Genomic DNA, 15412 nt, shown 5'->3' on the forward strand with positions numbered 1-15412 from the left:
AGTATCTCGTCTCCCATCACAACAGCTACACAGCCATGGCTCCAGAAATGAGGTGCTCATGAGATGGGACACAGAAGGGGACAGGCCGCCTCTTACCTGTAATGTTCGGAGGTTTTGGGGCTCAACCCCTTGAGCTCCAGGCCGGGAGGGAAGTTTGGACAGAGCCTGCTGTCCGACATGGGCAGGAGATGGCTGGACAATAGATGCTGCGTTTTGGACAACCGGAGTCTAGAGGAGAGAAAGAAAATAGGGGGACTCGAGTAATTGGGATGCTCTAAAGCTCTCCATCTCTGGAGCAGAGTTTTGTTGGCTCAAAGTTGGAGGCAACGTTCACTTTACGCAAAGATAAAACTTACACTTCTGGAGTAATGGGGAGGTGCACCCACTTTGCAATGGTGGGGCAGCCCAGTTAATAGGGCCCTGGACTGCCCTGTCAGTCAGGTCTCAGAAACTGCGGGACAGCATGCATTGCAGGGACTGGCAATGCCAGTGGAGACTAGTCTGCTTGGGCAAATGGGGCACTGCCCCCCTCCCCAATCTCAGCCAGCCCCCAGCCTCACAACAAGCCCAGGGGGTAGTCTTGGTTGTCCTGTCCCCTCCCCCCATCTCCATTCTACCTTTGTAGAACACAGCAGGGGGGAGAGGAGGAGGATGGGGAACAAAACTACAATCTGATGGGTCTGCTTGCCACCAGCTCTCTGGTGCCACCTGCTGTTGGGCTCCCTGCCTTCTGCCCTACCAGTCCCCCATGGTCCCTGGCCACTTCTGGGTGATGCCTCTGAGAATCTCTGTGTACAGAGAGGGAAATCAGTGTCACACACCCATGGTCTTCTTGCTCCAATCAGCAAAGGGTGACGGACAGATCCAATGCGGCAGCTGACATTTCCAAGGTGCGGTGTTGTGCCCTGGTGGGAAGTCTGGGTGCCCTCCTGCGTTTTGCCAGAATGGTCCCACCCAAGCCTTACCTTTTGCACCACGTTCTCCTTCTGCAGCTGGCTCTGCCGTAGCTTCTTCAACAGCACCAGCCGGGCCTCCTCCAGCCGCAGCTCGTCCCGCAGCTGCTTGATGAGCTGCTGCCTCTCCTCAATGCCTTTGCCCTGTGGTGGAGGAGGAGAGGGAGAAAGGAGGATTAAGAGACCCTTGCAGTTCGGCTGCCAGCCCACACCCATCAAGCAGGACTGCTTGGTCTGGAAGCACCACTCTTCGGCTGTGGCCACCATGGTCACCACAGCTAGGGATGATGGGACTCCAGCTCCCATCAGACCTGGGCAGCATGGCCAATGGTCAGGGATGATGGGATTTGCAGTCCATTTGGAGAATGGACACATCCCCTGTCCTGCCAGGAATTATGCAGCTACAATTCTCAGAGGGGTTTAACAATTAATCCCTCTTCTCAGGAAACTGGGAATTGTAGCTCTTGTTATGGGGAACAAGAGGCCTGCTAATGACTCTCAGCTCAAACTGACCCCCAACAAACTACAGCTCCCAGACTTCTTGGGCCAGGGGAGCCATTTTAAAGTGGTGTCACAGCACTTTAAACCTGTTGCATGAATGTGGCCTGCGAAGACACTTGGCTGTGGTAGCTTCAAAATGAGAAACAAACAGCCACCTGAAGAAGCATTCTGTGTGGCCTGAGAGCTTGCACACACTCTTTCGCAGCTTAAGGATGTGCTCAGTCCTTTGGCCTGAGGAGCCACTTACCTTGAACATTTCCAGATTGGCAGCCTTGAGCCTCTCTTCCATGCGGGAACTGGAACGGGGACTGGAGGCCTCATTATCAGAAAGGACAATGATGTCTGGCGAGGGGGTGAGCCGTCCCCTGTCCTGGTCACTGCTGAATTAAAAAAGAAAAGGATGGGGAATTATGAGAAAGATGCTGAGCTGCACATCTCTCTCTCTCTCTCTCTCTCTCTCTCTCTCTCTCTCTCTCTCTGTGACCCACAGTCTGTAGCGCAGGGAAGGGGACCCTTTGGCCCTTCAGACGTTATTATCGCCAAACATCAGCTGGGGCTGATGGGAGTTGGGAGTCTGACAATGCCTGGAAGGCCTCACAAGTTCTCCATCCCTGTTTTAATTTTTCTGAGTTCAAGAGACATTCCAGCTGGGCAAAAACACTCAAAGAGAGTGAAGCAAGGCCCAGAGAAGGGCAATGCACAGGGAGAGGTGTGTGCCTGGGGAAGAGTCCCGAGGGTCACCTTTTGCCCGAGGCTGCCCAACCCTGATGCAGAAAGCCATGGAGACAACAAACAATGGGGCTCATCTCTACCAAGGACAGATCGTTGGCTCTATAGCCTTCTCTTCCATGTCTATTTCCTTACATTTCTCTGCTGCAATCCTTACTGGGATAATCGATTGCATCGGTGGGTGGACTGAAGGTCTGATCAAGAAGGCTGAATTTGAAAACATCTGACAGCGTGAAAGCAACATGGGTATGCTGGCTGTGTGTGCAGCGAATGTGGCCCCGTGACAGGGAACCTTCCTAGCCTTGAGATGCTCTCAGTGGATACGTCAGAGGCACCACACACTCTCTGACGCCAAGACCTTTCCTGTGCACATTGTGCAGAATCACAACAGGTTCTAAGAATGTTAATAAGACTCCTGCTGCTGGGATCAGGCCAAAAGGGCCCATCTCGGCCAGTGTCCCACTCTCACAGTGACCAAGCAGATGCCATGGTGGGAAGCTTGCCATAAGGACCCTAGTTCGACGGCCACCTTCCCCACCTGTGATTCAGAGGCATATCGGGCTGGTACACTTCCAGACTGCAGGCTCCATGTGAGTGCTACAGCGTTCAACCCTTCCCCATAAAACAACACAGAAGCCTGCGTTGCATGTAGAAAGCTAGCAAATCAGGGGGAAAGGCTGAAACCCCTTCCTTAGCCATGAATAACACGGGAAGAGCCCTAAGGCTGGATCAGGCAGCCAACCTATTGCCAGCTGAGCTCCATTGATTTTTGGCTGCCCATGATTTCATTGCACTGAAAGAAAACCAGCCTTGCAAACTGTCATTTAAGCTAGTCACCTGTGGCGAGTTAGTGTGGCCTTCAGGCAATCAGAGGTGCGTGTGCGTGTGTGTGACCAAAAATGGCTCCTTTCTGTCACTCCACATATTGCTAGCCTAGCTGAGTAGGAGAGTGACGCTTGTGGATTTGTTTGCAAGCCAGGCTCCTTCCACCAGGAAAGAGGGAAAATTAGCTGCTACTCTTATTCAAACAGGAATAAAAAGTCACATTTTCAAGATCCTGCTTTATATTAAAACTTGGTGCAAGAGGGAGACAAGCCAGTGTGTCCTGAATTCAGGGGTGTTTGCATGTTAACCCCACCAATTAACTGACAGGAGGTCAACCTCTAATCCTCAATTAACATGTAGTTGGCCAATTAATTTGGTTCAAGCAGGGAATTAGATTTTCTAGGAGATGAACAAGCCAGGCACCATGAATATTTCTGGTCCCTGTGAAGGAGCTGCACAACCAAAAGAGGGGCAGGTAGCAATGAGGAAGACTGATTCTAAGGGGAATGCTCCATGAAAAGCCAGAAAGGGCGTGTGGCAAGAAATATTAAACTAGAGAGACTGCAAAATAAAGAAAATGGGAGATATAAGAGAAGCCCCAGAGTTTTCACAAGGAAAGAGGATATACCTGAACTCCATACTCATCGCAACCTTGGAAAGATTCTCCCTTTCAGGAAGAGATTTGTAAGCAGGGTCTGGGTCAAACGGTGACCTGGAAGTGGAATCGCTGGGCAACCAGCAGCGGCCGCCACTTCCTGTCACTCGGAGACGGGGCGATGTCATCCAGCAGTAACCAAGCGCTGCTGCCATGCTTTATGACATCACACAGGGCTTTTTTTGTTGGCAATTAACCCCCCTCCCAAAATCAGCATTGTAACAGGAAAATTGTCTCTGCCCTTGACTTTGGCTGACCAATGGGCATTGTGTGTAAATTTATGCTATTGGCACAGTTTATTTTGTGCACACGACTAGGGCTTTTGTAAAATTAAGGCTGGGAGGGTGTGTGTGCCTCAAATACTAGAGAGGAACAGTTGAAAGGGAGGAGCAGAACAACTAGGAATGGGGCTAAAGGAGAGAGGGAGGGCTGGGCAGTGCGTGCTCGTGAACACGCATATCCCCCCATGCACTAAGCATCAGACACACAGGTGATGTACACATTAGCATACCGAAACATAGGGAGATCATTCTCTCCCTGCCCACCCCCCGCACATTTCAAGTCACATTTTAACACTGTCATACGCAGCTGGCAGGGGTGCCTTCACTTGAAGTGCATTATCTGATTTGTTTCCCTAGGCCTGCAACTCCTCCCAAAACTCCTATTAAGTGAAGCTGTCATCTGAGCATGCTCAATGGCTGTCTCAAATGGACACACCTCACAAGCTTAACGGTGAGTTACTTTTTCAAATCGGATGGAAGCAGGTTTGAGGGAAAGCACACCAAACAGCAGGATTTCTCAAGAGAGTACAGGATACATATGGCATGTGGCTTGTGTCATGTGTGCTCGGCTTCAGAAACCAGCAGTGGGAGAGCAGTGGACGAGGAGTAAAGGGTAATGTGCACACGGCCACATATTCCCCTTGTACTAAGCCTCGAAAGCCACAACTTTTCTGTTTTTACACATTTGCAGCATTCCCAAGAGGACTAGGCGCATGCTCCCACAAAAGAGGGAATTCTGAAAAGGTGGAATTCCATGTTATAAGGAACCCAGTGCAATATTCTACCAACTGATATAGGGGCCATACATTTTCAAAACCTCTGCCACCATGAGGCCCAAATGATGCTTTTCAAACTTTTCAAACCATGCTTTTCAAACTTTTCTCTGACACAATGAGGGATGGAAGCCCGAGGGGCTCTTGTAAGCCTCTAGATGAGAGCTGCACTTCTTAGGATCCTGACAAGAGCAACAGGCCTCGGCTTCAAGGCATTAGCATACACTGTGCCTCAGGTATGAAACTGGAAGACGACACCAGTGCACACACAGAGCTCCGTACAGTCAGAAGACGGACACATTAACTTCAACCACACTGAAGCTCCACAAGCAATGAGATGGATTACGTTTCGGTATAATGGATTGTATCCAGCTAAATCCTACTCTAGACTAGACCCATCAAAATCACGGCCATGATGAATCTATCAGCGGTCTTACTCTGAGTAGGATTTGGCCTGCTTCAATCCCAATCTGTGTCATAAGCTTTGCCTACTCACTTCATGCCATGAAATCACTTCGTGGTTTATGAAAACTGTAATCGGGTCCTTAGCCTTTCAGTCATCATTTTTTTGTTGAAGCTTTTTTCCCGGGGGAGGGGGGGGGACCAACTCCTTGCAATTATTTCTTCCTTTGACAGGAATCTTAAGATTTTTCCCTCCCTCTCTCTACAGGAAAGTGGGACTGGTGTGGCCAACGTTGCACAGCTCTCCCCCAGCACAGATGGCTTTATGTCACACTTCAGGAGGGGGGCGGGTGGAACAAAGCGTCAAGCACACTAAACTTTAATCAATCTCAAGCGAGGGAAAATGCCACTCTGAAAGTGAGTGCCTGAAAAGGCTATTTTCAGAACCCATAGGTTCACACAGATCCCGACCTGCTCTGTAACCCTCAGCCTTTCACAGAAAGCAAAGGATTTGCAAGGGGGTGGGAGAACTGTGGCTCTCTGGAGCACGTTGGAGTCCCCATTCCCATCAGCCCCAGCAGTCAGCATGAGCCAAGGGGTCACTGTGGATGATGGGACTTCAGGCAGACCTGCAGGGCACCATATTGTTGAGTTCAAAAAGCAACCCTCCACTACAACTTCTTCACATGGTGCACAGCTGAGCTATGAACTTGCCCTCACAGAAGACAGTGGTGGCTGCCAACCAAGACAGCTTTAAAAGAGGACTGGGCAAATTCACGAAAGAGAAAGCTATCAGTGGCTACCACCCACAGTGGCTGTGCTCTGCCTCTATGGCCAAAGGCCATAGTGCTTCCGAATCCCAGTTCCTGGAAAATGCAGGAGGGCTGAATGCTCTTGCACTCGGGGTCCTGCCTGGGGGTTTCCCACGGGGATCTGGCTGGCCACTGCGAAAAGAGGGTGCTGGACTAGATGGGCCACTGGCCTGATCCTGCAGGGCTCTTCTTATGTTCTTTATCAATGCAACACCTGTCCTCCTGCTTCTTAACTTCCATCAGCCCTAACCACTGCCCATGCTAGCTGCCGTCGGCCAGAATCTAACACCCTCTGGAGGTGCACAGATTTCCACGCCCCTAGTGTAAAGAGACTGCAGAGCTTCTCTCCCCACTTCTTTGGGGTCTTGGGGAAAGGTTGTGTAGGCAGAATTGTTGCTACAGGCATTATTTTACCTAGGGTGGAAAATACAAACTACCCCACTAACCCCCGATTAACACCGGAACACAACTGAGCAAGATCCTCTGCGGCGGATCAGTCCCCCTGGGTCTGATCTGTCCAGCTCTTCCAATTCCACCTGCCTCCTCCTCTTGCCTGATGAGAGGGGTTATGGGTGGATGGCTTTAAAAGAGGATTCGACAAATTCACGGAGGAAAGAGGCTACCATCTATAATGGCTATGCTCTGCCTCCTCTAAGCTGCAGGGCTTTTCTGATGTTCTTAGGGGGTCTTCTTTGAGCAGTCGGTAACAGCCCTCTGCTAACCAAGCCCCGCACCCCGAGCTCCCCAGAAGATCCTTCTGTTCGAGTGTAAAGGGAACAAGAGGATCATGATGACCGGCGAGCAGGGGCGGAAGAGCAGATGGCAGGCAGGCAGCCTGGGCTGCCGCCATCAGCATTGCCACCCGCCAAACAGAGTGGCACCCGTGGCGCTTCCTGCCTTAGAGACTCTTTGCTCCCTCCCACGGCTGGCACTGCGCCTCTGAGCTGCGCGAGTGAGTCAGGATTTCACATCTTGAGATGGAGCCCATGTCAGTCAAACCTTGGGGCTGGTTGACACCTGTTCCCTCCCCCTGGACCAGTGATAAAGGCAGGGGCGGGCGGGCAGATGGAAGGATGTAGCGAGGTCCCCATGCACTGGGGGCGAAGAGACTATGGGTGCAGCATCCTGGGAGAACAACAGTTCGCAGTTTGGTTGGCCAGTGTGAGAACAGGATACTGGACTAGAGGGGCCACTGGCCTGATCCAGCAAGCAAAGGCCCGTGCTTTTATGCAATGCCCACTGAGCACAGCATTCAAAACAAAGCAATCAACTCAAGCAAACCCTTCCAGCAAAATACCAGAGCAGCTGAGATTTCGCTAAAGAAGAACTAGCATAGGGGTGCTGATGCCAGCCCAGCCCAGGGCCTTTTGCCGCCTGAGGCAATGGACAAGGTGGCAATGTCTCCCTTTCGCGCAGAGAAACCGACTGGAATGGCTCTTCCTCTGCTACTGGCAGCATGACTGAACTAAGCCAGGATATGGCTGGGGGGCGAAGGGAAGAGCTGCAGCTCGGTGACGGAGCACCAGCTTTTTGTGCAGAAGGTTGTGCGTTCAATTCCCAGCATCTCCAGGTAGGGCCGGGAATGCCCCCTGCTTGAAACCCCGGAGAGCCACTGCCAGTCAGTGGAGACAATATTATGCTAGATGGACGAAGGGCCTGATTCGGTATGAGGCAGCTTCCTATGTCAGCTTCCATCTGAGGGCACTGCATCAGCTCAGGGGTGCAGTGTGTGGCCCACACAGGAGGCATGACTCTGTCCCCTCCCAGAACCTCACTGCTATTGCCCAGCCTGAGACAGTCTGTTCCATGTCCTTTTTAACTGTTTTCGTTTCTTATTATGCTATGCATTTTTGTGTTTTTATATTGCAAACTGCCCTGTCATCTTCGGATGAAGGGTGGTATAGACATTCACTAAATAAAATAAATAAATAAATAAATAAAATAAATAACGGTACGGCTGGAGATATGTGCATGCGCACACACGCACACGTGTCTGTGTAAGAGAACACCACGTGAAATGAATTATATAAAAGCCACAACTTGAGAGACATTTCATAGCATATTGGAATCAGGTGAAATTGACAAAGGATGGGTGTCAAAATACTGGCTCTGGAGGGAGCCCCTTGGCCCAGTATACAAATAAGTTCTACTCAGAGTAGTTCCACTGAAATTAATAAGCCTGACCCAGATCCATTAACACATCTGCTTTGTCAATTACTGTGTTCCTCTGAAGAAGAAAAAAACTGAACAGAATGTGATTGGCAACAACTCCCCTCATTGCCTTTGGGAAAAGGGAAGGCCTAGGAAGGGGCACCCAAAGCAAATAAATTAAATAAGCAGACCACAATTATTGTAAGTGTGGCTATTCTAAAGTGATGAGTTAGATTTGCATCATTAAAAAATCTCATCTAGTTAGGAACATGGGAATCTGCCACATCAGGCAGGTCAGACCTTTCGTCCATCAAACTCAGTGCTGTCTACACAGGCTGGCAGTGGCTTGCCAAAGTTTCAGACATGTAATGTCCACAGTCTTAAGACATTCCACACGGTTGCACAGTATTGACAAGAACAAAAAGGGGAGATAAATAGATCCTTGAGCCAAGGGTGCTCCTATCCTTCTTAATGACAAATATGAAACTCCATCCATACTAATTCATGTCTTGCTGCTTTGTTCTTTTTAGATGACTTGCAAAGACGTACCTCTTTTGCCAAACATTTGGAGGGAGAGGGTAGTATGGTTTGGATGGATTTGATGAATTTCTCCCCCAACTGTACTGTCATTTTATGGTGCTGCTTTTTAAAAAAACCATTGCTGTCATTTCCATTATTTGCTCATTATTACATTTGTATTGCTCTCTCCCCTCCACAAGGAGCTCAACATGGCATATGTGGGTTTCTCCCTCTTCGTTTTGTCCTCACAAGAACCCTGCAAAGTAGGCTCGGTTGAGAGATATCAACTGGCCCAATGTCACCCCAGTGCGTCTCATGGCTGAGTGGAGGGTCTGAACCCTGGTCTCTCCCAGGTCCTAGTCCGACACTGTCTGACCGCTACACCCCACTCAGTGTACTGAAGTTTTTATTTTATCTTCAGTACAGAGCCCTATGACTGTAGAATGAAAGGTGGAATAGATATTCATTCATTCATTCATTCATTCACTGGCTCGCTCCACTCACCAACCAAGACCCCCTGCCACTCCCCCACATTAACTCCCTAGTGCTTCCTTTCCTACCCCATGCAACCACCAAACTCAATTTTCTTGGTCTCTTTGGTTTTTCTTCGTGGAAACCCAGGATAAGGCACTACAAATCCTCCTCTGGGGCTGCATGATGACAGCCTTACATATTTATATATATAGGAAGATATACACGCAAACACAAAAGGGCTTCCTACCTTCTCTTTGCACTCATGTCCACTGGCTCCTCATTGATGTTCTCCTTCCCCGGCCTCCCCGAAGACCGGCTGTCCGTGTGGGGCCTCATGTTCCCATTCAGCTTCTCCTCATAGACCTTCAGGCCATCCTGCTTGACGGGCAGCTCATGGGGCACCTCGATGCCCGCCAGGTCCTTCCTCTTGAGCAGCGCCAGCATCTTGAGGCGCTCCATGGCCTCATGCCCTTCCATCTTCAGCCTCTTGGCCAGGACGTCATCCCGCTCGTCGGCTTGGTCCAGGCTCCGCTTCAAGAGATTCAGGCGCAGGGCGTCCTCTGTCATACGGTCCATCCTGCCATGGTAAGGGAGAGCATAGGATACAGTCAGGGGGGAAACAAGGATGGCAAGGATGTGACACTCAGTATCACACCTCCAAAGCCAGGAATGGGGAACCTGTGGCCCTCCAGATGTTGTTGGACTACGGCTCCTATCACTCCTGACCACTGGCCATGCTATTTGGGGATGGGTGAGAGTTGGAGCCCAAGAACAACTAGAAGGCAACAGATTTCTGAGCCCTGACCAATCAGTAGCTATTGGCCACAATGGCTAAAAATGGACCCCCCCCCCAAAGTGCAGAAGAAGTCAACCTCCATCCCCTGCTTGCTGGCTTCCCAGAGGCATCTGGTGGGCCACCGTGCAAAATACCATTTGCATGGGTATGGTTTGAAGGTGCACGGGTTCCGCTTTGCAGAAGCAAATCAGGCCTGGGTATGGTCTGTGCCTGAATGGGGTACCTCCTGAGAACCACATGCAAGCTGCCTTGGGTTCCAGGACTGGAGGAAAGGCAGAATATAAATATAGGAAAATGAATGAATAAGGAGAGAGGAGTTTTCAAGGAAACTAGCAGTTTTCAAGTTTCTTTCATTTCTAATCCTTAGTTCAGTTATTTTAACATTGGTTTGTGATTTGCCTTCACGAAAACTGATCAGAATTCTAGTGTGAGCTGCTCCCAGTATACAGTTTTGTATGCAACTTTGCCTAATACACACGTTTGCAAAGCAGCTTCCCCTAATATGCATGTCTGTATATTATTTTCACTGACAGATGTATTTTTGTGCACACTTGACCCCACTTGCCCAGAGAACTGTGTTGCAAAATTCAGCAAGGTGTGAATTTTGCAGGACGGCTGTTTTGATTCACGTATTGTTTCAGAAAGTGCAATTTAGGTACTTTCACCTTTAAATGCGAACCAAACAGAATTTGTCCCTCATCACTAATGGCCACTCCCCCCTCCCCTCAGAAAAAGTAAAATACAGTTCTTCGGACATGTACTGACATTTGACAGCCATGCTTGCAAGTCCTTAGAAGACACTAATCCACAAAAATATCTCACTATATCACTTTCCCACATATTTTTAGGCACTCAGCAGTCTAAATGAGTGAAGCTTCTGCTGGAAGCAACCACTTGTTTGCCATAGACGAGCCAAGGTGATACATATGGCTGAGAAGCTTTTGAGAAGAACGCTAGTCCTGATACACTGTCTGATTTCCTTTATAGAGAATTGTTGGGTTCCTCATGGACTGGAATGGGAGTTCGGACATTTACAGTGGTGCCTCGCAAGACGAAATTAATCCATTCCGTGAGTCTCTTCGTCTTGCGGTTTTTTCGTCTTGCGAAGCACGGCTATTAGTGGCTTAGTGGCTATTAGCGGCTTAGTGGCTATTAACGGCTTAGCGGCTTTAAGAAAAAGGAAACAAACTTGCAAGAACTCGCAAGACGTTTCGTCTTGCGAAGCAAGCCCATAGGCAAATTCGTCTTGTGGAACGACTCAAAAAACGGAAAACTCTTTCGTCTTGCGCGTTTTTCGTCTTGCGAGGTACCACTGTATTACTTTGTGTGTGGCTGTATATGATGTGGATAAATGAGTAGCTTTAAAAAGCAGCTTGCTTTTACAGTGACATTTGAGACAGGATTTCGAGGACAGGAGTGTAGAAGACTCATAATGGGTGTATCAGAACTAGAGATGTCAGAGAAGTCCATCGAAAATGGAAACAGAAATGGCTGGTGCCTGCTTATTCGTCACATGCCCAGAATAGAAATTAAATCCATCAAACACCAACAAGTATTCACCATTTTCAGCCCACAAAGTATATATAAATGAGCAGTCCCTCACCATTCATATTATGTTTCCCTAGCATTTATAAGAAAGATGTGGAAACAAGTCCTTAATGACATTAAATCCATAAATTACTTAAATAAGTATGTTAAACAGTGCACAGCAAGACAAGTAACATAGTATTTGGTGGAAACTGAACTGCAGTGGAATGGAAACAATGCTGAATGTGACGAAGGCAGGTGGAAACAGAAATCACCCTCGTTCTTACATCCCTAATCAGAACATATGAAGCCGCTTGAGAATCAGACCATCTCCTCTGATTGGTGGGAGCTGCCAGTAGTCTCGGGTTTGGAGGTCTTTCCCAGAAATGCCTGTTTCAATGGAGATGCCAGAGGATGAATTTGGCTTCCTCCACACAAATCCTATGCTCCAGAACTGAGCAGTGTGCCTGTCCCTCCGTTTTCTATCTCATCTCCCTTCCCTTCTCTTGCTCCCGATGTTGATGGGATTCAGTGTATACTTTTCACATGTCTTTGTGTTCTATAGTAAAGGTTTCTCACTTGACAATCATTTACAAGCCCATTACATAACATGCAAACAAAAAATAGATTCCTAATGATTTGATGTTGCTGAATGGGCTCAGAAAACTTTATGTGGTTTTCTGCTGAAGCTCAGGACATCCTCATTCTTGATCCGAGTCTTACTTAATATGGTACCCTCTGGATGCTGCTGAACTCACAACTCCTGTTAGTCCCAGCAACAGTCAACATGGCCAGATGTCAGGGATGATGATGGGAGCTGGGAGCCTAGCAAGATCCAGAGGGGCTGGGGAAGGCTGGGAGAAATAAAAACAATACACTGAGCCTCAGCAGAGGATAGCAGGATTTCCCACATTGTGGCTGCCATCCTTTGATCTGGGGGGCTCCATGGATGACTTAGTGCAACCAGACCAAAGACGACACAGCTCTGCTGCAGTAAGAGATTAATAAGAACCCAAGAACATAATTAGAGTCCTGCTGAACCAGGCCAGTGCCCCATACTGTTCTCACAGTGGCCGACCAGATGCCTGTGCGAAACCATAAAGCAGGACAACTCTCCCCTTTTGTGGCTTCCAGCAATTGGTATTCAGAGGCCTACTGCCTCTGACAGTGGAGGGAGAACATAGCCGCCATGGCTAGTAGCTGTTGAAAGCCTTCTCCTCCATTAATTTGTCCAATTCTCTTTTAAAGCCAAAGTTTGTGGCCAATACTGCCTCCTGTGATGCAGTGCATGAAGAAGGTATTTTATCAGCCCCAAATCTTGCATCATTCAGGATGTGCCATCCGCTCTAGTGTTATGAGAGACGGACGCTAAAAGCTATGACACTAAAGGCTCAGTCCCTGGTATAAACCAGGGAACCACAAGGTAATGGAGGACCACCAGAAGTGACCACTATCAGAAGCAGGTTGTCCTGAAGGCACTCAGTTCCCAAGTTGTTTAGGGTTCTGAGAATTAACGGAATAACTTTGTTCCTGGTCCAGTAAGCAGACTGGTAGCGCCAGGACACATTAAAAGCTGCCGCCGAGCCTCTGTGAGAAAAGTGAGGTACAAATTTTCATGAGCAGCAAAACCGGCTCAATAAACAATACGTTGGCATGCTTTCATCTGTCCTCAGACAACTTTTTATCACAGCCCTGAAGGCAAACCTCCCCCACCTCCGGAGCAGGCTTGGCTGGGAACGCATTTTGGAGGACAAGCCCGGAGCCAGAAGACAGTCAGGCATGCAGGGACATGTTTAGAGGGAAGATGTGCATTGCAGACTGTGTGTGTGTGTGTGTGTGTGTGTGTGTGTGCGTGCGCGCGCGCGCACACACACACACACACACTTAAGTGTATGTCTCAGAAACCAGTCCTTGTCAGGTGATTAAATCATTCCACTGCTGATTAATCACCTCCTTGTTTAACCAATTCATTGATTCCATTTTGATAAGGTTGCCTTTTTGACAAAAAAATTCCAACACAGAAGCCTTCTTTAAAAAAGAAAAAGAAGCTTAACAAAAAGTTAAGTTTTTTAAAAAACAACAACAACCCACCACTCTTGAATTAGAATGAAACAATACCTTTAACAAAAATAGCCTCACAAAACTGGCATGTGGGTACTTAACACCAGCCCCACAAGCTAAAATTCAGCACCACAGAGAAGAATTGTACCTCAGCTACTGTATTACACATTTCAAAGCTTGCAAATGCGCTGCTGGATCAATCCTAAATTTGCTCAGAAGCAATTCTCACTGAGTCCAAGGGGGCTCATGCTCAATTTAAATGACAGATTAAGTCTGTAGTCTTAGGAACGTAAGAGGAGCCTGGCTGCTGGATCAGGCCAATGGCCCAACTAGTCCAACGCACTGTTTTTGCAGAGTCCAGCCAGATGCAACCAGGACCTGGGCACAAGAACCCGCTTCTTTCCTGTGGTTTCCAGCAAGTTTAATCAGCCTTTTACAGCGGAAGCCGAGCACAGCAACTGTGGCCATTAACCACTGAAAGCCTATTCTCCACCGATTTCTCTTCTTTTAAAATCATCCAAGTTGGTGGCCATCACTTTCTCCTGTGGGCCTAGTTTAACTATGCGCTGTATGAGGAAGGACTTTCTTTTATCTATCCTGAATCTTCCAACATTCAGCTTTATTGGACACCCACGTGTTTCTTAGGCTTACGAAAGAGGGAGGAAAACTTTGCTGTACCCACGCTCTCCATGCCATGCATAATTTTATGAACCTCTATCATGTCATCTCTTACTCGCCTATTCTCTGAGCTAGCATGTCCCAAATGCTTCAACCTTTTCATGGAGGGGAGTTCTTTATCTCAGTTGTTGCAAACTTGGGGTTGCTCCCGGGTAAATGTCTGGGGAAGGGCCGAAGACCATCTGCTTTGTGTCTGGAGGGTCCCAGGTTTAAAACCATCCATTTCTTCACAACCGTGAGGAGTGAAATCTTACTATTGTATTTCAGAGACCCACAACAGTTCACTGGAGAGAGCATCTGCTCTGCATACAGAAGGACCCAGGTTCAATCTCCTGGCAGGGCTGGGAATATCCTACCCGAAACCCAGAAGATTAGCTGCCAGTCGATATAGACAATAACAAGCTAGATGGACCAACAGTTGCTCAGTATAAAGCAACTTTCTGTGTTCCTAAGTGACCTTCATTTCTGTTTAGCAAAGATGCCTGCAGCCAAATAATTTGGCAGGTTGGTAAATATCCGCCCCCCCCCCCAGCCAGTTTCTATACCTGTGAAAAAGACCCTTCCCAGACTCCAGAGGAGATGGTTATGGAAACAGTTCCCAACAGAAAACCGTTGCTTTAATGGGGACTACGGAAACCTCAGTACAAACACCCCGCTGCTGTGCAAAGTTATTTTAATTGCAACCAAAGTTTGTTCTGACTGCATCATTTGGGGTTAGGGAGCATGCGGCGAGGGGCACACCTATGTTCTCCTTTAATCCCAATGTGACCAAGATCTCCAGGGACAAAATTCTGGCAGGGACTGGGAGAGATACAAATAGGGTTTTTCTCTCTCTCTCCCTCCAGAAAAAAACCAGAACTTGGCAAGTGACTGTTTGCTTTGTCTGACCTTGGGATGCCAAGGAAGGTATCCAAGAACCCACAGATGCACTTTCTTGAAACATGTGTTTGATCCCTGGTAAGGTCAGCACTCAGGTCTTCAATGCCTACAGGAGAGCCTAGTGATTAAAGAAAGCCACAGGGGCTTCCTGCCATTCAAGGCTCATGCCCCTACTGGTTTTTATCCTGGCCACCTGATTGGCCGAGCTTACACGTAACACTAAACCATGGGCAAGAAGTTTTGTGCATCAGCTCCAGAGCTTGAGAACTTCCCTTCCACTCCTCAGGCAAGGCCATGAGGAAACAGGAATTATTTGCTTTAGTTTTCAAATAACCATAGTTATTCACTATGCCCAAACCAGCATAAACTGTGGTTAGTCTTAACTATGGTTTAGAG

General features: G+C 48.3%; 1 protein-coding gene across 7 annotated transcripts in view; it reads right to left on the bottom strand.

The window, feature by feature from the left end:
• The window catches only part of GATAD2B (GATA zinc finger domain containing 2B), a 67019-nt gene that overhangs the window by 16056 nt on the left and 35551 nt on the right, over nucleotides 1–15412 (bottom strand). For 4 of the 7 annotated variants that reach the window (XM_081173593.1, XM_081173594.1, XM_081173595.1 and 1 more), the window contains 4 exons: nucleotides 9323–9652; nucleotides 1702–1834; nucleotides 966–1097; nucleotides 97–228 (listed from right to left, as the gene is read on the bottom strand). In XM_081173593.1, coding sequence (XP_081029719.1) covers nucleotides 97–228; nucleotides 966–1097; nucleotides 1702–1834; nucleotides 9323–9651 — 726 coding nt within the window. In that variant the 5' untranslated portion in view covers nucleotide 9652. Of the gene's footprint in view, nucleotides 1–96; nucleotides 229–965; nucleotides 1098–1701; nucleotides 1835–3636; nucleotides 3834–9322; nucleotides 9653–15412 lie in introns of those variants that run through there. The other 3 variants (XM_081173591.1, XM_081173597.1, XM_081173596.1) reach the window with 3 other exon arrangements.

Source organism: Podarcis bocagei, assembly GCF_964188305.1.
Source record: "Podarcis bocagei genome assembly, chromosome: 16".
NCBI classification, from domain to species: domain Eukaryota; kingdom Metazoa; phylum Chordata; class Lepidosauria; order Squamata; family Lacertidae; genus Podarcis; species Podarcis bocagei.